The sequence below is a fragment of the Prionailurus bengalensis genome, chromosome B3 (genome assembly GCF_016509475.1).
Source record: "Prionailurus bengalensis isolate Pbe53 chromosome B3, Fcat_Pben_1.1_paternal_pri, whole genome shotgun sequence".
Lineage (NCBI taxonomy): Eukaryota > Metazoa > Chordata > Mammalia > Carnivora > Felidae > Prionailurus > Prionailurus bengalensis.
This window is the reverse complement of record NC_057355.1, coordinates 64,694,309-64,721,293: the sequence shown is the minus strand read 5'-3', so window position 1 is coordinate 64,721,293 and position 26,985 is coordinate 64,694,309. Positions and strand designations below refer to the sequence as shown.

The 26,985-nt window shown below is 45.9% G+C and overlaps 1 protein-coding gene across 1 annotated transcript in view; it reads right to left on the bottom strand.

The window, feature by feature from the left end:
• RASGRP1 (RAS guanyl releasing protein 1) overlaps nucleotides 1-26,985 on the bottom strand; it is an 80,265-nt gene that overhangs the window by 20,987 nt on the left and 32,293 nt on the right. Inside the window, exons 3-8 of the mRNA XM_043555687.1 lie at nucleotides 15,325-15,430; nucleotides 9,600-9,662; nucleotides 8,504-8,635; nucleotides 5,999-6,152; nucleotides 1,965-2,138; nucleotides 880-996 (exon numbers count right to left, since the gene is read on the bottom strand). Coding sequence (XP_043411622.1) covers nucleotides 880-996; nucleotides 1,965-2,138; nucleotides 5,999-6,152; nucleotides 8,504-8,635; nucleotides 9,600-9,662; nucleotides 15,325-15,430 — 746 coding nt within the window. The remainder of the gene's footprint in view (nucleotides 1-879; nucleotides 997-1,964; nucleotides 2,139-5,998; nucleotides 6,153-8,503; nucleotides 8,636-9,599; nucleotides 9,663-15,324; nucleotides 15,431-26,985) is intronic.

Here is a 26,985-nt window from a genome sequence, read left to right as displayed (position 1 = left end):
CACCGAGTTCTGGCAGAACTAGTAGGGAATTGGGAGGTGGGGGTGGGGTGAGAGCAGGGATGATGAATCTGAGACTCCCCAGAAGGAGGCTGAACACCCGGGAAAAACGGGGCAATGAGACACAGGCATGTCTCCCTAAGAAGAGTCTGTCCATGCAGTTTGGGAGGCCTGGGGTTGAGGTTAGTAAGGGGGTCCTCTCCCACAAGATGGAAATGCTCAAAAGAGCAGTTAATCTGGTCCACACCAGAGCTGCATTCTTATCTCCAGTGCGTCTTCGTGGTTTATATTCATCACAACAGCCCTATGCTATAAAGAACTAAAGTCTATTCTGTAACAGCTAAAGAATGTAGAAAAGTGCATAGGACATTTAAGAAAAATACTCCTCAACAAAACACTATTACAAAGTGGCACCTGAAAAGGTCATTTTCAACTATCCAGAATGTCATTCTCCATAGGATTTGAATAGGTAGGTTTCTAATGTGTTGCTCGCTGTACATGTCTCACATGCAAACTGAACTACAGTCAACTGAAGCACTATTTAGGAAAACATTTTGGAACAAGTTGCTGGAGGAAGAGAGTCAGTATTAAAGACGGTGACTCCGAATATTCATAGGAGTGCAGGAGAGAGAGACACATTCTTTCAACTGATCAGTTGGAACGTGTAGTAACGCTGAGCCCAGACTGAATCACAGTGACTCTCAGACCTGGGTCGTTCCCATCCTATGGGTTTTCTTGGGGTTTGCCTCCTTGGCAGTTTGCCTAATTGACAAAGGGTGATGTGCCCCGGAAAGGCTCTCTGGGTTGCCTCTTAAGGGGGAAATGTTGATGCTCGTCCTGGGAATGGTACTAAGGGGCCCCGGAGAAGCCAGTAGCACTGACCTTATTGATTTCATGTGGGACGTGCGAACTTGTCTCCTTGAGCCTGGAGATTGAGCTGTGACACAGCCCACCTATCACAGCCATCAATGTATTGAAGTTCTGTAGCTGGTGGAGCTTCTGTGACACAAAAGAGATGAGAGTAGTCAATATACATGTCAGTTACACGCCTCTCAATTTGAGTCTTCCTAATACCAAAGCCTAGCAATGAGGTGTTGCAGTTGTTGGACCACTTTCCCCCTTAGGCTTAATTTCAGACCAAAGGTCCCAAATTTAGCACGGTGTCACATCCTCCTTTGTTGCACTGGATCTGCGGACCATCCTCTACATCAGTGGTTTCTAAGAACCGCCCAAAGTACTTGTTTAACCCAAAGATTTCTGGATCCAAGCACGGCTATTTGGATTCCTGGGATCTACAGCTGACCTTAGGGATAAACATTTAGGTAATACCAGAGTAGGTGGGCCATGTACTGACTTTGAGAAACACTGGTCTTGACCACCTAGAGCTAATATTTTATATCCTTGATCCTAAATAACCAGACTTGTATTTTTAAGGACAAGGACTGTCTTTTCTGTGCAATGTCAGTGTCTATGCAAGACAGTAACTGGGAAAGGAGGTAGAATCTCGGGAATTTCAATTATGTGTTCGTACTACCTTGTTTTCCGCTTATCAAGTGCTTAAACTCTGCCCTCAGACATTAAATGCAGCCATTCGACACAATATGGGCTCAAAGACCTAAGAACTGAGGTGGTCCAGCTCCAGGAAATCCTGGAAAATTTCCCTTTGCTGTGTGGGCCAGACTGGGGGCAACGATGTAGGCTGGTAAGCATCTTCTGAAAATGTTAAAAGATCTAAACAGATCTAAAACTGTATCCTGACCGCTGAGATAGTATGTATGGTCCTCACCATACTGCCCTTATATGGGAAAGAGACAAATCATCATATCTAAATCTGGGAATAGTTCAAGGCACATAAACTCCACCATGCTTTAGGAGAGGAAAGCAGCCCTAATTGATAGACTAGGTTGGAGGAGAGGGGATACTTTAGCTCATTGCCCAGGCCAAAATTCTTAACTCTAGTCACTCACCTGAGCCACCTGGATGAACTTGATGAAGACTTCTGCCCGGAGCTGCGGGGTGGGGCGGCTGAGAACCATCAGCTGTACCCACTGGGAGATGCCGTTACACAGGGCAATGGACCGCTCCATGGTGGGGTTCTCCTTCACGCAGCTGTTCACAAGGTAATTCTGATAATCGGAGAACTGGGGAAAAAGAAATCCATCAGGACTGCCTCTGGTATTCTGGGAGATCCGAGGGGCACATCACCTCTGCTCAGTTGATTCTACGGGACAGGGGAACTCTTGTCTTCTCCTCGCATGTCTTCCACTTGGCTGATGAGAATGGTGGGAAGGAAATCTTTCTTACTCTACCCACAGCATGGCCTCTCTCCATCAAAAGTCATCAGGCATAAGTGGATGTGTACACACACTAGTTAACCCAAATACTGTATTTGAGTAGCTACTGATTGTGTCCCTTCTAAATTCTAAAGAATATAGAACAGAAATCTCAGTATAGACAGTCCCTGCCTAGAATGGTTTGATTTAGGATTTTTTTTTTTTTATTGTACAATGTTGCAAAAGCCATATGCATTCGCAAGAAACCATACTTTGAATTTTGAATCTGGACCTTTTCCCAGACTAGCCATATGCAGTACAAAACTTGTGATGCTGGGCAGCGAGCTGCAGCTCCCAGGCAGCCGTGTGATCAGGAGGGTAAACAACTGATCTGCTTACAACCATCTGTACTCATAACCAGTGTTTTCTACTTTCAGTATTCAATAAACTATAGCAGATATCCAACATTTTATTACAAATAGGCTTTGCATCAGATTTTGCCCAAGTGTAGGCTAATGTAAGGTGCTCCAAGTACATTTAAGGTAGGCTAGGCCGAGCTATGATGCTGACAGCTTAGATGTATTACGTGCATTTCGAGGTAACGATATTTTCAACTTGAGTAAGATCTGTACTGGTTCCAGCTCTGTTGCTGAAATTAAGGGGACGAGCAGATAATCCTCTCACAAAAATCTTTTTCTCTCTCTCTCTCCCCTGCACGCCCAACTGTTTCTTAACTTAAAAATGGGATAACAGGGGTGCCTGGTGGCTCGGTTGGGCATCTGACTTTGGCTCGGGTCATGATCTCACAGTTTGTGAGTTTGAGCCCTGCATTACGCTCTCTGCTGTCAGCACAGAGCCTGCTTCGGATCCTCTCCCTCTCTCTCTGCCCCTCCCCTGCTCACGCTCTCATTCCCTCTCAAAAATAAACAACCGTCTTAAAAAGATGGGAGAATAAAATCTGGCCTATCCAGGTCACGGAATTGTTAATGTAACACAACAATGTGTGAAAGCACTTTACCTTTTCAGAGCGCTGCACACGTGAGGTGCTACTGACAGGGTAATTATTAACCTCATGCTGAAACAAACCTGTTTGGATTTCCTTCAACTCACCAGCTCGGGCAGAGGCCACGTGAGTGGGGTACATGAAACCTGCTTAGCTATTACAACATAGTGACCACAGTTTTCCAAGTGGACAAAGGTACTGACTATGGCTGACGGTGAACAGCTTATGTGAAACTGGAAATGTGTCAGGAGATCGCTGTCTAACCAATGATTGCAGCTATCTTGTCCCTATCACAAACCATCCTCTGTTCAGACAGTATGACCACGAGGGACAAGTCGTCTGCTCTGCTCTAGCAGGCCTGTGGAAGCTTTTGGTGCGGTTTCCCAGGGATGTTGAGCTCTCTGCTTCTGAATTCCCCTTTGAAATCAGATGTGACACAGTTTAGCCAGGAGAACATTGGGTGCAAGTGATGGGGCTTTTGAGGGAAAGATATAAGAGCCAGTGAATGATGTGCTGCATTGCCTTTCCAATGGCACAGAGATGGCAGAAGTTCGTGTCAAGATGAAGCCTCCTACTTCTGGGTCCCTGAGTGACTGGGATCCGCAGAGGCCCTGCTGACCCACGTTAGCCTTCTACTGTCAGTAAAAAAATAAACTTGCCTTGTTAGACCACTGAGATTGGGCGGGGTGGGGGTGGGGGGTTGTTACTTCAGTAGACGAACCGTAGTCCTGCCTGACTTGTAAGCAATACACTGATGAGAAAAACTCATAACCTAAACCAAATACATGCAAATTAGCTGAGCCCCATTTTGCTGTGCTGTGATTGCTGATGGGTGGAAAAAGAAGAGCAGACCAAAAGTACTCAAGATGGACACATAAGTTGGGGCACCCAGGTGGCTCAGTCAGTTAAGCGTCTGACTCTCGGTTTTGGCTCAGGTCATGATATCAGGGTTTGTGAGTTTGAGTCCCGCACAGTGCTCTGCGCTGAGAGCTGTGGGGCCTGCGTAGGATTCTCTCTGTCTCTCTGCCCTTCCCCCTATGGGCTCCCCTTCCCCCTTTCTAAATCAATCGATCAATCAATCATGAAAAAAAAAAGAGGGACACATAAGCAATCTTACTGGTTCTGAGAGAAAGTTCCCATGACTCATTCCAGTGAATACATTCATATACCCTTCTCTCTGTAACAGTGAATCCACTTGTTTTTTAATATAATTAGTACTGTCAGAAGTACTATAATAAGCAGGAAATAGCAAATGAGAGGGACACTACTGTTTGGGAAAACTGCTTAGAACTGTGTAGGTGCAACAAAATCCCCCAAGTCCTCTTCTGTGAAGGCATCATGCCACCCCGAAGAAATAAAAATTTAAACTGATGTTTTCATTTGCAAATAGAACGTGGTCTCAACTCGGGCAGAGCACTAGCTCAGAGTCCTAGTTCAACAGCAGTTTCTTCCGCCTCTGCCGGTCTGAGCACTGGCGTCGTGCAGACATCCCGGAGGCCTGCTGGAGCCACCTCGCCAGCTGGGGCCTGGCACAGCTCAGATTCCCCGTGTGATAAATGGCTCTTTTCAGTGTCCCTCCCTGTGACACAGGAGGCACTGCCAAATGGAAACTCCCCGGGAGGAGCTTCCCAGTCAGGGCCTGTGGTTCTGTCAGGGTTGGGGGCGGGGGTTGGTTTGCCAGTGAATTAGTGCTAGGAGGCTTGTCTCCACATGGGAGTTGGGGGGCTGGCTGAATGGCCGCTTGGCTGTGTGTAAACGGGACGATGTCAGCAGCATGGGAGAAAAGATGAAGTAACTCTAACCTGGTTTGTAGTTCTCCTTCCAGACACAAGCAGGCTCAATAAGTTGGCGCTGAGTGACAAAGAGTCATGTGGCCCCAGCCCTGGTCTAACAGGCCGAGTGACCTTGTTTAGGCCACTTTCTGAGCAGCCCATCCCCTCATCTGGGGAACACAGGTCATTCTAAGAAATGCATCCGGCAACTAGGTAGTCTGTATTTTTAGAGCAAAGTTGAAGACAGTCTTTTGGCAGGGGTAGACAGAGAGTGGACGACAGGTGTCATTTCTCAGGAAAGCATATTGGCCAGCGAGGGTCTGTTGGCATCTGACATGCCGACAAGTTCTCTTGTACAGAACCAGCGTTCTTTGGTATCACATAGGGAGTTTTAAGGAGCAAGGTTTGGGTCAGCATGGTTTATCTCTAGAATCATGGGTGACTGCTGGGCCCTGTCAGCACTCTGTCAAGAACTCGGCTATATTCTGGGCTAGAAAATTAGTATATACTTTATTTCAGGATTTCCCAGAGCTATTCAAAGACTATCCTAGAATCAAACTCTGTAAGGACATATCCTCATTTTTTTTTTGAAGGAAAATTTAAAAATAAAAATCTGGAAGCCTAATGGTTATCAAGGGTAAGGTGTGTGTGCGTGCGCGCGCGTGTGTGTATACTTGTCTATGTATGCGTGCAGGGTGTCACCTGTGCCCACAGAACTGTCACCTGAATGAGTGGTGGGATGGCATGGAGGACAGGAGGTGAGGAACACAGCGGAGAAACAAAGAAATTTCTAGTGTACTCGTTTTCCAGACTCTACAAAGTCTGATGGGAAAGCCTGAGCTTTGGAGGGGTGGAGGGACTCCAGGGTTAGATGGCAGATGAGCTGTTGAATTGCTCTGCTTATTTTCTGAAATAGCACAGGGAAGTTTTCCTCCCGCCCCTTGGGTACATACAGATATCCTCCGGAAGGACTTGAACTCAAGGTACGTGAGGTGCTCAGATAACTCTTCTGGTTCCAGGTGGTCAAAGAGCAGGGAGACTTTACGCTTCTTGCTGGTGTTTGATTTTATCCTTTGAGTCAGTTTCCTGGACCAGTCACGGGCATTGCTTTTGTGGGCAAACATGAAAGGGAGAAGATGGGGAAAAAGGAATAGGTCAGAATTATTTTTTAATTCGAGTAAATCTACAAGAATATACAAAGCACCATTAGCTAACTGTCTTCGACCAAAACAAAGCATTAACACTTTCCTCAAATCAACTTTTTTTTCTAGGGCACCAACAAGGAAAGCCTTGCTTGTTTTCAACAAACCTTCTGAGCATGTCAAGGGGAACTGGGTAGAATGTGTCTACGTTAAGGCCGTGGGAAAGACAGTCTCGGGCATTGGTCACAGTTTCCTGGCCTTTCATCCTTGCTTTCCTTTGTCCCCTGGCATGTCTGCTGTCTCCATGCCCTCCGTGTGTCCCTTCATTCTCCTGAGGGTGATGGGGACTCTCTCTTTGGGTTCGAGATCTCAGCTTTGGTGCCAGGAGAGCACAGAGAACCACAGAGATGAGAAGCTGTGCTTCAGGGAATTGTGCACGAATGTGTGGTCACTCTGAGCAGACTTGTGGCATTTCCCTCAGATATTCCCAGCCACTGAAATGACCAAGGAAACCTAGCTAACCCTAGAGTGCCCCCCCCCCAATCCCCACATTTTCTTATAATTCTTATAATTTCTTATAATCGATCGGTGTGTTTCAATTTCCCTCACTAAGTTAGCAGAAGGAAGCAGCCATATTTTGAGAGGCAGCAGGGTAAAGATCTGTGTTTCCCAAACTGGTATTCAGGAGCACCTTGTCTCTTGACAAAGGGTTCTGTGCTCAAATGAGTCTGGGAAATGCTACAGATTCTGTAGCCCCGTTGGTTAATGAACACGTTACAGGGTGAGATGTGCTGCAAAAGGGAAGCTTCACTCACTACCTCTCAAGCAGATCTGGTCAGGCACTATCCTACTGACTACTTCCCAAAGAACTTACTGTGGGAAATCCTGGTAGAAAAAAGCCAGCTAGGTACATACTGGGACGAAGACACTGGGGTGTGAGAACTGCCCTATGCCCCAGGTTCTATAACTTTAAAAAGAGAGCATTGTTACTTTGAAATTTTATATTAAAAAAATTTGTTTTTAAGTTTTTAAAAAATTTATTTTATTTATTTATTTATTTTTTAATTTTTTTTTTCAACGTTTTTGTTTTTATTTTTGGGACAGAGAGAGACAGAGCATGAACGGGGGAGGGGCAGAGAGAGAGGGAGACACAGAATCGGAAACAGGCTCCAGGCTCCGAGCCATCAGCCCAGAGCCCGACGCGGGGCTCGAACTCACGGACCGCGAGATCGTGACCTGGCTGAAGTCGGACGCTTAACCGACTGCGCCACCCAGGCGCCCCAGAAATTTATTTATTTTTGAGAGAGTGAGTGTGTGAGTGGGGCAGGGGCAGAGAGGGAGACAGAGGGTCTGAAGCAGTCTCTGCACTGACAGCACAGAGCCCGACGTGGGGCTCGAACCCAGGAACTGTGAGATCATGACCTGAGCCGAAGTCTGACACTTAACCGACTGAGCCACCAAGGCACCACTCTTTGAAATTTTATCTTTCAAGTTGTAAATTCTAAGCAGAGAAGTACAGTGAATCCAAACTGTCATACAGAAAAATATTTGGGGCCGTGAAATGTGATTCTGAAGTCATTTCTGTGTGGCTATGGGACAGCACATTGCCAGGGCTGTCACAGTCCTGCTTCGGCTCTGCCACTGTGTGACCCCAGATGACCTTGCCAAGCCTCCATTTCCTGGGGTGTTGGATGAAATGATCTCCAGAATATGCTTCAATCCTAGAAGTCTATATTCCAGGGATGTGTATTATTCCAAAACAAAGTGGCCACACTGAGAAAACCTTAGCACACAGTGTGTGCACGGTCCTCTCCCTGACTTAGGAAAGGCTCTCCTGCTTCCAGAGTGGGCCAATCTCATAGATAAGAAATCCAAGGTAAGATCTGAAATATTCCTGTGAGCCTTCCCATCTCTGCAAGTCTAAGCATCTGTCGTGGACACCCATACAGGTTAGAAACCCTCAATGCATTTTTGCACCGCCCCTTCCTCACTGACAAGGGCCCACACCTGAGGCACGTGCTGCTGAGGAAGCTTAGGCAGGTGCTTTCAGTTTCTCACGACCTGGGTGCATTTTAGTCAGTACCTTGCTACCTGATTTCTTTTCCACTGGGACTTTTTTTTTCTTCTGCTCTTGGATAGTAGTCACTTATAGCTTTATCTGCTTTCCTATTAAATGTCAGTCTCTTCACTTTTCAGCCAATCAGATGCAATCTGAGCCTGTGTGAGGGGCTTCTCCGAGTGGGCCAAGAGCAGCTGTCAGAGGTGGCACAGAAGGGGGGGTGGTTTGGAAAGGCGAGCCCGAACCCAGAAACTCACATCTGGGTCGTGTCAATCAGACGGCGGTGCAGCTCCTCCCCGTTGGCCTTCACCAGTTCCTGGAACTCCTCCATGGTGTGTGTTAAGCTGGCATCCATTTTAAACATGATCCAGAATTCTGTTATCCAGTACCTAAAAGGTGGGAGTTAAAAAAAAAAAAAAAAAAAAAAAAAAACAATCCAAAACTGCAGCCGAGGACTCGTGCTTTGGTGGGTTCTTCCCCATGAAGAGGAATGAGGAAGACACAGAGGCTGGCCTGTCCTTCTACATGCCTGGGAACACAGAATACATATTCTATATACAGAATATGAGGGGGTGGGGGATGGGAAGAAAACCACCTGCCGGCAGTCCTCTGCCCCTGCACACCGGCATGCTGTGATAGGAGGGGCGAATCATAACAGAAAAAGCCATGACAAAGATTTAGGCACCAGCATGTGTGTCACAGATAATTAGAAGGGGCACAGCTACAGACAGACCAAATGTCCAAAGACAGGGTAGTGCACATGTAAGTAACACTGTATCAGATCTCAGAATATTATATGGCCATTAAAAATACTGTCTACAAAGTTTTTAATGACGAAGAAGATTCCTATGATATGAAATGAAAAATATAGGACACAAAATTCTGTATGTATTTTGATCTCAGCTATGTTAAAAAAAATCTGCTTAGAAAAAGGACAGAGGAAATATCCCAAAATGTGGGGTGGGATATGAATAACTATTACTAAAGTTACCCTCTGTTCTGTATTTTCAAAATGCTCTAATATGACCTGTTTTACTTTTATAATTAGGAATAAAAATGAAAAAGAGAAGAGATCCTTCCTTATCTCTGTATCTCTCCCTACTGCCATTTGATATTAAAATGCTATCAGACTGAAGAAAAGGCTGGTATGAAATAGTAAAGCTCAGCCATGCTAGAAAAACACTGCTGCAATAAGGGATCTCTAGCACGCAGCACTGCCCTTTCCAGTCTCCCAGAGGTGATGTATGGAAAGGACAGGATAGGTGGGGAGCACGAGGAAAAAACGAACACCCCTTGCTTCAGTCTTTCATTTCCGCCCGCTCCACAAGTCCCAACTGCACCCACAAACATTACCTTACAAAATAGCAGATCTTCAGGCAAAGCCCTGGCGAATTCTTTGCCAAGGCATCCTTATAGGTAGGGCTGTGGTTAAGGGAAATAAAAGCCTCTGTTACAGAAACCAAACAACTTCTTATCTATGGAAGTATTTGCTAAAACTACCCCCCTCCCAGTTTTCTTCTCTTTCTGGCCATAGGATAAAAACCAACTTGATGTGTGCAGCTATCTGCATATTATCACCTTGGAAGGGTGACAGTGGTGACCTTCCATGTAGCCCACAATGAAGTGGCTTGTGGAAAGAAGGAGAAGTCCTTTGCAGGAGGAGAAGTGGGAAGCCAACAGCGTGGAAAGGTCCCAGCACAGGTGGCCTCTATGAAGTGAAGGGGCAAAAGGCCTCCTGCCCATGCCCAAGAGATGAGGACTCCCACTGAAACAACTTAAAAAGAGGAGCCCCTCTCTTTTAAAGTGATTCCAGTAATGGATAAACAATTTGTGCTGTAAGTTAGAAGGGGAATGAATATTCAGATGTATTGTCATGAAAATTAAAAGCAGTAATGTGAAAAATGGTAACATGCGCCTAAGGGGCTCAGTAGATGGACCTTGTAAGTTGTGATGGCAAGTCAGACAAAGCCATGTGAACAATCCAAAATACAATCATTGATCACGTTTAAGGATCCATGGCATTCGGAATATTCCATGAGAAGGGTGCCATCCTAAGAATATCAAAGAATAGTAAGATCCCATTAAGTTTGCAGATCTTTAGAAATACACGGGAAGAATATTTCTTTTATGAGCCAAAGAAATGCAAAATCCAATCCAATGGTGAACCTAGGTGGATCTACCACTTTTGATCGACACACTGAGGAATCAGGCTGGTATGTGCACTGTGTGCCCCCGCAAGGCGATGCCTTCTTTCCCTTTTAAAAACTGTGCCATCATAACTGCAATACAGGGTTCAGTGATTCCCAGGCCCTACTGGGAATTCAGTAGGAGTAGTCCAGTGAGGAGGCCAGTGAGTAAGATGGCAAAGATCTCAATGGGACGGAGTGGTCTTCCTTCAGTGGGAATGTGTATCCTAAACCTCTGAAAAATTCACAGGTAAATACAGAAAAGGGAAAGTCCACATCTTAGGATTAGTGTTTTCTGATTAGGAAGGAATCTGAGCATTTGGGGATTTTGTCTCCCTGTAATATTTTAGAGCATATTAGAACGATAGTCTTGAAACTTTGATTTGGAATATATAATTAAGTGCTTTAGACTTGTGCTTTTAAACTGAAATCTTACTAAGTTTAATCATAGTTTTGGAACTTCTAAAATAATGGTAACTGTTTATAACTTCAATGTACTATTATAAAAACCATTTAGAATTCAGGAAGGCATCTTAAGTATTTAAAAATAATCCAAAATTTAAAATTCATAATTGTAGTTTAAAACCATTGGAAGTACTTAATTACCATTATTCAAATTAACCAAACATTTTTCAGGGTCCCTTAAAAATGCTTGGTGAAACATGTTAGGCTTATAGAAAGAATAATATTTGCAAGCTAAACCTGAATCCCTAAAGAAGAGCTATGGTTGTATAATTTGTACTTTTAATAAAATGACTTGAATTTAAAAACTAAATTTTAATAGATTCACTGCCTATAAAATCTGTCTTCAGAAGCACCAAAACAAAAACAAAACACAAAAACCCACATGCATAACAACATGGACAATAAAAATAAAAACCCCAGGAAACCAGCAAACTGCATGCAATAAAAGGCTTTGATGACTGCCTTTCTTTGGGCATAGAAGTTAAGAGTGAACCAGAATGACTTTACATTTCTTATGCTGCACTGCTGAGGAAATGTCTGCCTTCAGTGCTAAGAGATTCAAGCACAAGGCACATTCCAGATCAATAGGTCTCAGCTTCTATACTTCTATTACTTGATGGACTTCTCGAAATTTTTGTCTTCCTTTCTAATGGGGAAGGCAGAGAAAACATACTTCTCCTTTAAAACAACCAAGTAGATCTATAAATCAACATGGTGCCCTTTACTATGGACTTTTCTTCCTCCCAGTCACTCCCTGTCCTTCCCTCCCTTTGACCATCCATCCCTGTGGGCCGAGGGCCGAGGGCGGGGCAGAACCTGTGTGAACCAGTCAGTGTGCATGCGGGTGCTCTGCATGCAGGGGGCAGGCAGGCAGGGCACCCATCCTAAGGGCAGAACCTCCCCGCTCATCAGAGCCCCTAAACCATAGCGAAGGCAGCCCTGAAGTAAGGCAGAGCACCCGCTTTCTCCCTTTGGGAGAGAAGGGGAACACCCAGTATATGCAGGCCAGTAAAAGAGGCTCAGGGGTCTGTCTGCCTTGCAAGGCTTAAGGCCATTGTTTGCTGGAAGCTTCAGGCTCCACGCATTTTCCTTCTCTTCACATCTGGTACCAGGACTATGAAGTACAGTACAGTTCTGACTACTTTTCAGGCATTTGAGCCATTCAAAGCATGTTTCAAAATCCCAGTCTTTTTTTTTTTTTTTACCAGTGAAAAATCAGGAAACAACAGGAAACCCTTAGCTTATTTAACTAATAATTCTATTACTCCCAGGTCAGAAAACAGAGACAGACACATGAAGAGAAAATCATTCTGCCTCCAGTGTTTAACCTGGGTTTCAATGGTAGGCAGTCTTATTTCATATTCCCTTCTTAGAATCTCTTCTACCACCCCAGACCTGAGCAAAGCTTGAGTTTTTCACCTAAAAGTCCCAATATAGAAAGAGTATCCAATGTTTTTCATGAATGGTAAGGCAACATTTGTTGTGTCCAATCATGAGATGGTCCCTGAGCTAAGTTCTAGAGAAACAAAGATAAATAAGCTTTGGTTCCTGATGTCGATGGACATACGGATTAGTAGAGGAGACCTGTAAGTGGATAAGTTACAGTGTATATATTTTTAATATATGTTAAAAATTTATATATTTTTCTTAAGTTGACTTGTAATCAAATTAATTTTTAGTACCTTTGCAACTTCCTATATTACTAACACAAATCAAACAGCAGCTAGACGCAAAGTTTCGGCAATCGACTTGAAACAGTCATCTATAAAGATCAGAGCACATATGTATCACACTGGCAAAACTCAGACAGAAGTCTTGGTAGGTCAATTTATTTAGCTAACAGAATAGAAATACCTCACACTTTCTGCAGTCACGGATGGAAAGCTTTTCAAGGCAGGTTACATCCGGACCAGAGAGGAGAGACACATTGACTTTAGCAATACAAAACTAAAGTGACAGGAATTAGATTTTCAAAGCATTATTTAAAAATACTAGATGTATCTTTAAAAGGGAGGGGTGTGTGGAGGCCTGAAAAGGTCAGGAAAGACTTCACAGAAGGATCCTGAAAGAGTCTGCCTGCTAGGCAATGAGGGAGGCAAAGGCATGCCAGGCACAGGTGTACTGAGCAGTTCCAGGTCGGGAAGAAAGGGCTTCTGGGAGAGCTGCAGGGTGGAGCTGAACGGACACCCCGACTCAGACTGTGGAGGCCTTGTCCTGGCAGCTGAGGAGTGGGGCGTTACCCGTGCGGCCTACAGGGGCTCTGGAGCAACGGGCTTATGTGACGTGCTTGTGCAGAAAGTAACGTCCAAGGTGGCTTGTGAACTGGCACGTGGGGGAGAACAGCAGTCCCAGAGAGGGGCCTAGGAGAGAAGATGGAGGCCCACATGAAGCCCGGAGTGGCGGGGGGGGGGGGGGGGGGGGGAGGGGGAGAGAAGAAAACAGCTAAGAGTCATTTCTGAAGGAGAAGCCCTGGGACTGAGTAGTGGACTCTGTAGGAGGTGAAAGGCAGGGAGGAGTCCAGTGTGCTTCTGAGGTTTCTGGTTGGGGCGATCGGATGGGCGATGACACCATGCACTGAAACTGAAACTGAAAATGCAGGTGTCAGAGCAGAATTAATGGGCAGTAGTTGGAAATGAAGCTGGTGAGAAAACGAATTAAGGCTTGAGCATATTAAGATCCAAGTGTTGGCAGGACAAATTAGTCCAGATATTTTTTACAAAATGGCTTGGGTTAAAGACATATAGATTTGAAAGTCCATGGCACCAAAGGATGGAGGTGGAGAGCCTGGTGGGGAATCACCCAGGAAGGAGGTAGAGTGAGAAGTAAACCAGGACACTGTCCCCTTATTTAAGATGTGCTCAGAGAAGGCGCCAGATGGGAAGTCAGAGGAGGGGTGGCTCAGGAAGGAGGAGAGCCAGGGGCACCGCCTGGGAGCCCTGCAGGAGAGGGTTTGGAGAAGCAGGGGAATGTCCACAAAGCCCAGAGTAAGCAAGGACATAAAAGAGCCCCTGGCCTTAGCCACCAGGAGGCCACTGGTGCCACCAGGAGGCCACTGGTGACATCAGAGGAAAGTCTGAGCACGGGTGGGGGCCCAGGCTCAGTTAAGAAGTGAGTGGGAGTTGAGAGATTGGAGATAGTGAGTGCAGACTATTTTAAGACATTTGTGCATCAATTTTCTAACCCTAACAATGGAACAGAGGGAAGGCAGGGCTGAGAAGTTTATTTTTAGGTTGGGGAGACTTGAATGCGTTTTAGGCTGAGGGGCAGGTGCCATTGAGGAGGCAGAGGTGAAGGTGGAGGAAAGGGACAGGGGTGAGGGGTCAAACCTCTGGGGGGGTGGGAGAGAGCAGGGGGAGGGGAGAGGGTCTGCCCACCATGGGGACAGCCAGGGGCACAATTGAGTCCCTAGACCAACAAGTGTTTCACTGAGGAGTTTTTAATCACTGATCCTGTTTAGAACTGTTGGTACGTGGAGTTAACAAAAAGTCGGAAGACTGTGAGTCAGCTTTATGACGGTTTAAAAATTCTCTGCAGACCAGACACCCACTTACGACCTGCACCTCTTATTACAGAGACCCCTCCCAATGCTCTTCCCTTGGAATGCTGCTGGAAACATCTCCTTTGATCTGAAACGTAAAGATTTATAAGTAGGGTTATAGAAGAGATTCAGTCTCTTCTGGTGGCTTTTACCTTCTGGTGTGCCATGAGATGAAATGGGAGGGGGGTCAGGGGAGGGGTGAAGGATCAGAAGAGCCACCACTCGTGACTCAGTGCCAGGGACCCGGGCTTCAGGTGCTCAACAGTCTCACCCCAACTACAGCCACAGCTTACACTGTGCTCCTCGAGCAGGAGAGGGCAGGCTCCTTCTCCACCCTACTCGCTTTGCACCCTGTAAGACAGTTAAAATCCAGCCAGGTTTGCTGGGCTGAGAGCCATCTCTGCCTGAAGCAGAAGCACCAGCAGACTCCAGCTACTGGGGTGTCGTGCAGCTCTTTCCAGAACCTGGGGAAAATTGAGGAATTGGACAGGAAAGCCAGTTTCTCATCTGAGTTATGACTGCACCCCCCCCCCCCCCGTCAGTTTGCACAGGATGAACAGGGATTCTTACTAACCTACAGGACACGTATTTTTACTAGCCAGACACGCTGAAGACCACTGTGTTTGCCCGTTGCTGTGACTACTTGCCAGAGCAATCAGCATTGCTAAAACTGCCCCACCCAACAGAAGTGACACGTACGTGTGCATGTGCACGCGGACACCCAAGACACACAGACAAACCCCATACCTCTCAAAGGACATTTGGACCCATTTACCACTCGGGGTTATTCCAAACCAATCAACATGAAAGCAAATTTCAAATCTCAAGATTTGAAATACTTTTGAATGAATCCCGCTTGGGGACCATCAGCCAGTGTGCTAAAGGATATAGGGTGACAACTTTCTGGAGCAGTTCAGCAGAGGAAATGATAATTCGGTGCATGGCCAGCATGACTTGCAACAGTTGGTTACTTCGACACAGGTTTCCATCTGCATCTGAAAGCATAAAGAGCAGCATCTGAGCAAGGCCCCCGTGAGAAATGAGTCCCCCGCGGGACACGTGACAACCCTCCGTCACTTGAAGGTGGATGGCCAGAGAGGGGTACTCCACACAGTGCTCTTCTCCCCGTCTTGAGCACTGCACACCCCTCCCTCCTCTGCTTCTTACCCTCCTGCTGCATTCCCCCCTTCCCAAATTGTTCATTTTGATGTTCTTTAACCACCCCACCTGAAAGATGGGAGAATTTGGGGAAAGGGATAAAATTTGCACTGTATCCTTGAGTCTCTGTTGGAAACAGAAGCAGATACAAGTTTTGTGGGGCCTAAAGTGCATATAATGGGGGGGCCTATTCTAGGGTCAGAGTGAAAAAACACAGTCTTAACAGATTACAGTTAAACATACTACTTTTGTAAAATTGACAAGAACACACGATGGCAAGAATACACGACTGTGGCTCTCCGATGGCCTTGGAAGGTATTCACGCCAGTGAGGGGCCCTGAACAAGCTTTCCTAGTTTTAGAGCAATATGCCTCTGGATGAAAATAAAGGAGGAAGACTATGGACAAACATTACATTTGGAGATTTATGGGTGGGTTACAAGTATCCAGGATGGTTCACTTCAAAGATCATGGCTAGCTAGGTTTTCCAAGGCTCAGCAGGAACCAAATAATGAGATGCATTCTATATATGGCATTGGGTGTAAATACTCCCCTTGGAGTGGTTTTCAAAATCTTTTCAACACCTGTGGCCTGAAGTGTTGGTTATTTGCTGCCAGATCTATTCTCTGTCCTTCACCATGGACTGCATAACCCTTGCCAGCCAGCTTCCAGTTGGGTTCAGCCATGGGGAAGCATCAGCAACAGATGGGAGGGGTGAGGACTCAAGATATTTCTCTCATATCCTCTCTCTGCTTTGGCGCTATTTCCCTGATAGCATCTATAGGCCTCTTCAATGAATGACCACACTGGCTGGCCACTCCCCCATGACTCCAGCTCTCATTGGATCTAACACTTTTAATCTTCCTTGACCCTGTGGCCCTAGATGGTGGTGATGGGGGTGGGGGGTAACTTGTGGTTGTTGACAGCCTGGGTGCAGCATCCCTTAACAGCATCCTCATCTCCGTGAGGAGTTCCTTCGTTTGAGTGCTTTCATTTAAACAAACCACATGAATTCGCTTCTCTGACGGGAACTTGAATGATTCTGGGCACAGTATCAGATGGAAGAACAGACACGAATTGCCCTGCCATTTCATCTCTCCGAGGGCACCAAATGACAAATGAAGGACACGGGGCTCAGGATTCAGAAAGTCCTGGCTCGTCCTCAAATGATGACCTGAAGTCACAGTTCACTGAGAAAATATGAGTGAATGGACATGATCACTTACCTTCCCCTCACCAACCCCGCCAATTCGTGTGCATGCTCTTACTCTCACTGCCTGCCCTCCCGTTTCCATGAGAGGCCTTGCAGAGGCCATGGCTTCCACCATGCCTGGGGTCTCCTCTGTTCTCTAGGGTGATGATCCTGCCTTCGTCCACTTTCTCTCCTGCATTCTCAACTCTTCTCTCTCTCCTGCCTTACCTACCTATGGCATTTAAACATTACCCCCGCCTTGCCCCAATCTCCTATTTAAAACAAAATGAAACAAAACCTTAAGCTCTCACCACGTCTAAGACTTCTCCGTTTCTCTGTTCCCCTTTGTAGCAGAACCTGTCATCAATTTCTCACCTGCCATTCATTTTCAACCGTCCCATTTTGACTTTTATCTCTGTCCTCCCACTAAATATTTTATTCTCAGGGTCACCAAATCCAATAGTTTCTTTCTCTGGCTTCATGTTAACTTTATGAGTCAAGTTGCATTCAGCCCAACCCAACCTAAGTTGACAACCATCTTTCCCGGAACACTTGCTTCTCTTGGCTTCCACGACATCACACTGTCTCAGTTTCTCTCTCACGCTCGTCTTCTATCTCCTCTTCCTCTGCTGAGCATTTAAATGTCACCACACTCTGTGGCTTAATCCTCCCACTTCTTTTCAAAATAATTTAAAAATTTTGAAACTTGTTAAATTTTAAATTGAAAATTTTAACTTTTTAACTTGCTTAACTTTTTAACTTTTTTCTAGGTGAACTCATCTATTCCTATGGCTAAAATCCCACATCTGTTTGCTGATGACTGCCCAACTCTCATCTGTAGCCTGAGTACCAAACTAACATGTCCAACATCCTCCTTGGCAAAGTTACTCAGACGTCCAATTTCAAACTTAACTAACTCATCCCAACAAAACTCTTGACCTCTCTCTCCCCCCCCCACCCCCCGCCCATTCCTCCTCCTCCTCTCAGGAAATGACAGCACCAACTACACTCAGTTACCCCAACAGAAAACCTAGGAGTCATCCTTAATTTGTCACTTTCCCTCACACACAATCCATCAGCCAGTCTTGAATTCTACTTGCAAAATGTCACCAGTACCACCCAAGAGTGACCTAAAAGACCCCTGCTTCCCCTATTGTCCCCCTACAATCCATCCTCCACACACACGCCAGGAGTGAGCCCCTGAAACCCATAAACCAGGTCATGTCCTTCATACACTTTCATGGATTCCATTACACTTGTAACAAAACACAAAATCCTTGCTGTAGCCAGTGAAGTTCCATATGTTCTGCCCCCTTCTACTATCCTCCACTTCATTTCACACCACATCACTCCTCTCCATCCCTCTATTTACACCTCAGACCTTCCAAGGTTATTCATGCACCTTATGGCCTTTGCATTTGATATTTCCTGCAATGTGGTCTTTTTTTCTCTTGGCCTATTCATGTCATTCGGGTCTCAGTTTCAACATCACATCCTTGGAGAGGTCTTCCTTGAACCACCTGAGGTGGCCATTCCCCTGCCTGAGATTCTGCACAGCACTTATCATCCATTATTAGAAGTTATCTTTTTGTTTGTTATTTTCTGAGTCTCCACTAGAATATAAGCTTCATGAGACCTGAGCCCTGTCTGTTTTTCCCATGACCATATTTCCAGGGCCTAGAACAAGGAGGATACATGGCAGGTATTCATTAAATAGTTGTTGAGTCAATGAGTGAACTGTACCAAACAGGAGAACCCTTAACTTTTCATGTTTTTGGATATTCAGTTTGCTTTGTCATAAGCTGTTTTGCTGATGAGATACATAATCTACACACTTGTTTTCTCAAGGTTACAACTTGAGAAACTGGGGCACCTGGGTGGCTCAGTCAGAGCATCCAAATCTTGATTTCAGCTCAGGTCATGATCTCATGGTTTGCAGGATCGAGCCCTGCATTGGACTGACGATGGCACGGAGCCTGTTTGGGATTCTCTCTCTCCCTCTCTCTGCCCTTGCCCTGCTCATACTCTCTCCCCCTCTCTCCAAAATAAATGAACTTTAAAAAGAAAAAAACAAAACTTGGCAAATCATCTTTATGAAGTATTCAGTTAGGCTGGTTATAGTTCTGTCACTCTTTCATCAATTCTTCTCAACTTAGTGAGGAAGGGTTAATATCATGTTGGGCATTTTCACCACGAGCATCTTGGCCCACAAGTGTTTTTGCCACAAAACTAATAGTCTGTAAGGCCATTTTGCCGTACAAGATTTAAAAAACTAACCAGGGGGTGCCTGGGTGGCTCAGTAGGTTAAGCATCTGACTTCGGCTCAGGTCATGATCTCGCAGTTTTCGAGTTTGAACCCTGCGTTGGGCTCTGTGCTGACAGCTCAGAGCCTGGAGCCTCCTTCAGATTCTGTGTCTCCCTCTCTCTCTGTCCCTCCCCTGCTCACACTCTCTCAAAAAATAAATAAAAATTAAAAAAAATAACTGGTGGACAGTTTGGCCTCATCTCTCCTTCATGCAGCACTTCCATTTTACAGGCTATAAAGCTCAGCCCTCATAATGGTCTATACAGTCGCAGAGTTTTGAACCTACATTTCCTACCAAACTTGGAATGTCTGCTAGTGGACATGTGACAATATGCCAAGGACAAGCGACAGTGGAGAAGGCTTTCAAAACGCAATACAAATCTCAGCTACAAGTATGCATCCTAGTATTTCGAAATGGATACCTCTCTTAATGAAGGAAGAAATTTTAGCCACAAGACAAATCAAACAAAAGAAAGAAAAAAAAAGGATAATACCATGAATGAAAGACTTTGAAGACTATGCTTAGATATAATACACAAAATAAACTCAGTTATTTGCACAGTATGGCCAACACACATTGTAAATGTACTCAAACATTTTGTATTTTGCAATAGTGTTTTTAATTTTGTTATTCATTTTTCATGTTTTTAATGAATGTCCCTCTTCTGGTTTTTTTTTGTGATTTTATCTTTTTTGGAAAATTGTGTTTCAGCTGATTAGTTATGCAGTGAAAATGCTTGTGGTAAAAATGCTCACGGCAAACGTGTTTATACAGCAACTACACGGAACTGGTTAGTTTTCCTCTCTCTGTTTTCTGGCTTAACTTCTGTAATGGTTATCTCTTGCCACAAAAATTCCAGATAACAAACCACCCAGCACTCAGTGACTTCAGAAAGTAATCAATTATTTTTTCTCAAGTGCTATGAATTGGCTAGGGACAGGGGATCGGCACATAGAGGCTGGGCTTTGCTGGGGGCCTCTGTTCTGCAGACCTCCCAGGTGCCCTGGACCAGTGGGCTAGTTGCGGTATGTTCTTTCATGGTGACGGCAGGGCACCAAAGGGCAACTGGAAATACCGAAGGCCTCTTCAGCTTAGGTTTGGAACTGGCATGCTGTCGCTTCTGCCTTATTCTGCTGGCCACAGCAAGTCACACTGCGGGGTCTCCAGTGAAGGAGCAGGGACCTTAAAGTTTTGTGAAAAATATCACTGACACTGAGAAAGTGGAAAATGGGGGTAGGGGGCTAATGCAATCACATCTTACCACAGTTATGAGGGGATAACTTTTCAGTTCAGCATCTGACAATATAGTTTTTATAACGCTCCGTTCCTCACCAGGGTAGTAGCGTCATGTTCCAAATACTAGGGTAAAAAGCAGGGGAACTGAAACATATTTGTAGGGTATGCACTGGAATATCACAGGAGCTACAGACACAGTCACAGGCTTTTTCAGTATAGACATGCTTGCTATCTCCACTGTTCTTTGTGGCTGGCCGGCATCTTTCCATGCATGCTCACGTATTGGGGCAAGGGGCTAGAAGTGTCCTGGGTGAGATCAAAACCAAGTGACCTATGGAAGGATTCGAGGAGCTAACCAGGTTTGCCACCGAGAAAATCAAGGAGGGATACCAGGATTGTCTTCACATATCTGGGGTACTATTTGTGGGAGAAGGTTTAGATTTGTTCTGTGTGGCCACAAATGGCAGAACCAGAGAGAATGAACCAGAAGAGGATGAGAAAGAAAGAGGGTTGTGCACCACATGGAGCAGAAGGTTCGAACCAACAGGACTGCGACAATGGAAGCACTCCCATCACAGAGATACTCACGAGGAGGCTGGAGAGGGACACTTGATTATATCATTTTGACTGGCATAGCAGCTATTATCTATTGAAGTCATACCAATACCAGGAGCTGTGCTAAGCACCTTCATGATGTTATTTCTAATTCTGAAAATAATTTGGCAATATTGCTCAAAACTTATAGCCGAGGAAATCGTAGTATAGAAAGATGCGGTAATCTGTTCTGGGTCAAAGAGAAAAAGAGTTAGGATCTGGCTCCAGGTCTGTTTGATTCTAGAACTCCAGCTCTTTCCACTACACTCAGCTGCCTGCTGCCCGGCCATTTGTCAGGACAGGGAATTCAAGGGTTAAATGAGGGGGCTGAAGGAGATGAGCTTTAAGATCTCTTCCAGTGCTCAGGGCTGAATCTAAGAGATGCTTCTGGGATACAGGGTTGGAATTAGTGCACATTTGGAAGAATAGCTTTTGTACTCCTGGTGATTTCTGAAAAACTCTTGCATGCCTTGGCTGATTGATATTGATCATTAAAGTTGTCCTTCAGTAAGAAGAGGGCTGTACCCAAGATTCAAAACCATATTCACTCTCCACTTTTGCCTTGTAACCCCTCTTCCAGGGTTCCATGACGTTCCCCCACTGTGGCTCTGTGGGAGTGAAGGCTGGCAAATGGTAAGGCCAGGAGGGGATGACTCACTCGGCAAAGGGAGGCAGGAATGGGGTGAGGGAGGAAGAACTCTACATCTACATCCAGAACCCCCTTCTTGGTTCTGTTTCACCAGGAGAATTTCTGCATGTTCACTTGCCCTCGTTACCACCACATCTCTCCAACGCTATCTTCGGCCTCCGTGTGACCTCATTAAGGATGTATTCCCTTCCTGACTTCATCTCACAGAACAAGCACCTCTTCCTTTTTGAGAGGAAGCGCCTCCCTTTCAAAGTCAGATTTCTAAGTGGGTGGTCAAGGGGGATTTACCTTCCAGACTGCAAGATTTAATTTTGATATTTTGATATAATTGCTGTAAGCTGATTTAAATATTTCAATGAATAATTTCATTTTGTTTGCATCTTTAGGCTTTTAAAAATGCAGGGTGTCATACTAAAAATTCTAATAAGTAAAATGTGCAATGCATAATAAAATGTGCATATTTTCTCAGTACCATCTGCTCCTCCTAACACTTTAGGGGAGACTTCTTTAAAGGGCTGAAACCTCAGTGGGTACAAAATGTCAATCTTATATAATCTATCACTAGACTTGGGGAGTAACGTACGCTGTTAGGGAGGTATATTAAAGACCCACCCAACCTGTGGAAAAAGAAAAGCCATGTGGCTTCCAGAAAGTCATGTGTCTATGAACCAAAAAACCCATTTTCCATCATTAGACTCAGTGGCGGCCATGACTCCACTATAGGGAATCACAGAATCTCAGTGTGGAGAAGACCTCTGACATCTTCTACCTTAACCTTCTATCTCATGCATTGTTTCTTCCTAAAAGTACCACAGGTAACTTGTTACCTAGTATCTACTTGCACATTTCTAATGAAAGCATATGGTTCCCTAATTATTCCATATAGTGACTTTTCATTCTACTTCAACCGGAAACATTTTTGATGCAATTAACCAATACTGGTCCGTAATCTACTCTGTGCAAGGTGCTATCTTAGATCCCAAAGGAAAGCTGAGGAGCTCTAAGGAAGCCCCTTGTCATTAAGGAGTCAACAATCTGGTTGGGGAATAAGACATACCCAAGACACATGATAATATCAGGCAGTAAATATTAAGGGTGAAGCTCTTACAGAGAGCACACTGAAGGATGCAAAGTTCAGAGGAAGCAGAGACCCATCCATTCATGATGGTTCAGGAAGCATCTTGATACCCGTGGTGAAGTGACCCAGAACTTTGAGATTATTCAAGAGATCATATGGTTCAGCCCTTTGCCCCTCAATCACTCTGTACACTCTTTTCTTCCTTTCCTTGGTTTAATCTTAAATATTTGCCTCTCATAGCAACGAACTACTCCCTAATGATTAGAATCCCGTGAGGGTAAATCTGTACTCAGCTGCATTCCAGGCCCTGCTTCTTGCTGACAAGTGGGGTGACCTGCCTACAGCACAGGCTCACCTGGGAATGAGGCACAAATCACTTGCTCCAAAATGGACATAAAATATGGCCCACCCCAGAGAAACTGCAGAACAGAGTCTTTGCTTCCTCTTTGTTTTGGTTTCCACAGAAATCTCTTAACACAGAAGTCTCATGACCAAAGACAAAAGCTCAGAAACTGGCTTATCACAGGTAGGCCATCTGTCACCATTGGGGGCATAACACAAAGTAACAGGTATGTCAAAACCAGTGACCAGAAAATGGTAATGGGAACACTATGGACAGAAAACCATGACAGCAGAGGTGAATCCAGAACCCAGAGCAGGGCAGAAGCTGCTAATGGAGGTCAGTGTCTCCAGAAATGAGAAGACTGGATCCAGGGAGAAGCTGACAGACACACACAGAATTATGAAGTGTAACACTTCATAAATGTTTTAAAGAAATAAAATCTACTTGACAGCAAGACTATTACATTCATTAAATCCTGTTTGGAGAAGGTAAAAAAATCAGCAAGCTGAAAAAACAACTTAACAGTTTGTCATTGTCCTTGGTTTTGTTTTGCTTTCTGGTGCCAACAGCTGCCACTGGGGCAGCAAGTGCGCGTGAAGGAGGAGCAGGGTGATGCATGCCTTCAACTCTCACAACTTCTACCACCTGCACAGCTTCCAACACGTGTCGGATACCACCTTGCTCTTGCTTTGGTGCCCCAGCCCCGCAAGCCTGGGGGCAGGAGAACAAGCAGGAGGAAGCGAGTGATCTACCAGGATGGAGTCATACTTCACAGGGCAAGGGAGACAATCAGTACGGCCACTGCCAGCGGTACGCGAGTGGGAGTTTAGAGAACAGCTCTCCTGGGGGTGAGGGGGACCCTGATTTGTAGTGTTTGCAGACTTCCATGACCTAAATACTCCCATTACGGCCAATTCCAAGCAACTAGCACAAAGCCACTGAGCGCGGAGCCGGGGTGAGATGCTCGCAGGCAGCTCTGGCCAGATGCAAACTCTAGCAGCAGACCCAAGGTCGACACCATCGGTCTTGCCCAGCGTCCTGCTGTACTTCTTCCTATCAGGTGCTCCTGACTCCTCACCTCATGCCTTCTGGGCCTCGCCTAGTGACAGAATGAGCAGTTAATCCAGATCAAGAAGCTCCTCGGGTGGAGAAGGGTGAACCCTCTCAGAGAGATCTACATCACAGCAGCGATTTCTTGAAGTGGTTAGTGCTCTAACCCAGGACAAACATTTAAATGTAAGGTGAGGATGTGGCAGAAGGGAGGCTCCCAGTGCCTTGTAAAACCAGCCCTGCTCTTACTCCCTCTGGGATAACCTGGCATATCACACCCAGGCCAAAGGCATGGAGGCTGCCTTGTGAGTGCGAGGATGTAGGACTAGTTAGAATATTTCCTATTCCGTGGCCCAGTACAGTGTCCAGGAGCTCTGAGTATCTTGGTTGAATTTGGCTTTTAATTATTTATTTGCAATGGCCAGGGAATCCCATGACATAGACACTACGCAAGCCTCAACTGAACCATGACCTGCAATTTCAAACTTCTGCAACAGGCCTTTAAAAAGCAGAGTATTACCCAAGAAGAGGCTGGTCAGGCTCACCTCTTTTCTCTGCTCCCACCCAACCCCTGGGGGGTGATGACAGCCAAGGCGAGGGACTCAGAGAAGGGTAAAACCTGGCTCAGCAGCCTCTACAATAAAGGGGATCTGGTCTAATCAGGCCTCTCTCGACTCCTGACCCAGAGAGGCCAACCAGGGAGATGCCTGGTGAAGGAAAAGAACCTGTGCACCATCCCTTCATTCTACCTACTTTCCATCCTGTTGGGGCAGAGCTGTGGAGTGGGAGGGTGAGGCAGGCATTTCAAGTGGAACAGCATCTACTTACACACACACACACACACACACACACACACACACACACACACACACACACACACACACACGCTGTCCCTGAAGCCAGTGGAGAACCGCGCTGGTCTCCCCAGATGACAACACCTAATAGCAATACTTTGTTTTTATAGCACTTAGTTTCCACATACAGAATCACCTGTGTGGAACGTGGGAGTTTCACAACTCTGTGCTGTCTCAGGGACCGTTGGCTCAAGTTTAAAGATGAAGAAATAAGGTAATCATGCCTTGGCCATGGTCACAGGGCTGGTGAGTGGAGGCTCCTGGACAGAAATGATCCTCTGGCCCCCAGCCCAGGGCTCTTACCTTGGCACCAGTGTCCCTTCAGGGATTAGGTGAATGGGGTGAAGACTGGTTATACTGGGAAGAGCTCTACCTTTTGGCCATCCATGCTACCAGGCTAACTCCTTTACCAGCAGCCCCACTTCTGGTTCTCTGTCCAAGAAGCCCTGCACCCATACAGACCAACTTTCTCACTACAATCATGACACATTCCCTAACAATCACCCTGGAGAGCCTAACAAACCTACCACTTTTCATGGCATCAACACAAGCCAGCTATTGCTGGCACAATTTAGCTAGGACAACCAGAACCCAGAATGCCTGGTGAGCCAGTGGCCATGTGGGTGGAAATGCCAAGGCCCCTGGGAGCTCCCAGCCCTCCTGTGTCGGCCTGCCTCCCCCTCTCTGGTGCAGCAGGTGCTCTCTCCACTCCCTTGGCCAAGCCATCAGCAGGAATGTTCCTCCCTGGGCATGGCTTTTCTTCCAAAGCGTGAAGCTCTATGTAAAAGATGACCCAGATTTTTCGGATGAGCGACTGCAATCTATAAATGTCTAACCAAGTGCATGAATCGCCTAATGTGAAAAAGAGCTCTTAGCTGTGTCGCCTCTGCTGAGCAAGACAGCTGGCCTTCCCTGGGGACTGCTGCCTCAATCTGGACCTGTCACGTCTGAAGAATAAGGGGGCTGAGGGAAGCTGTCCTCGTCAGTTCTGCAGATTGCACACAGTTCTTGAGATGGGAGCTGGGGAACTGGGCTGGCACCTAGAGAACAGGGAGGGAGAGGTGTGACAGGTGCTGGGTGGGCCCCTGTGATCTGACCCTAGGACAACACCATGACCTCAAACTCTGTCAGCCACTGTCAGAAGACAGCACCAACTAAACCCAGCATGCAGCTGCTTCTCTGGGTCCAAATCCCTGGGAGCAAATTATCTGCCTGGGTAGCTATGCTGCTGTTTGAGTCTTTGGTGAGCTACCGTCAGTAGAGCCTACTTGGCTCACGCAGTCATCTTCCCCCACCACAGCAGCACAGGGATGTGTCAGGCAGATACCTGTCTTGGCTCCCCAGAGGACACAGACAGCTGCCAGCAGGTGGCCGGGAGAGAGGCCAGCAAAGGGGGAGTGGACACAAAGAAAAAGAGACAAACGCAAACAAAACAGGGAGGAAAATCTGGGACAGCACTCTTCCCTTGCTCGCTGGAGCACATTCCTATGGCTTCATTCTTGACTGTTACATTTTGAGCCTTTTTTGCATATTTGTTGTCAGGCCGAATAGGTACTAAGAAGCAGCCTGGGGAACTTCCCAAATGCTCTCCTGGGAAAGAATTAGTACAAGGCCTGGCTGAGATGGATTGGTTAGCCTCACAGTCCACCTTCTTCAACAAGTTTTTCTCAGTGTGTGTGACTTTATCCTAACAGACCTCATTCCAGGGCATGACAGGACTGAGGCAATTGCTATGTACTGACATCAGACAGCACTACGCTGAGTATAGTCTCATCACAAACTGTGCTTTCACCAAAGACTCGGCTCTCGGTGTATAATCCCCTGCAGTGAGCAGTCTTGTACGAGACCATCATCAGATCACCATGTAGGCGAAAGCCACTCAGCAAAGTCTTTTGCAATCAGACAGAAGTTACTGTGAAAGTCTCATCCCGCCTTCTTTGGTTGTATAGGATTAGATTACGTTTGACTAAATACAGAAAGGTGCTCAGTAAACTGTGAGGCACTCCGGCAGTTGGTGAATTGTTCTTATTTCTCTTGCTGGGTTTGGAATACCGTTTTTTCTCGTTGCTCCTATTAGTCTCCAGCTACTCC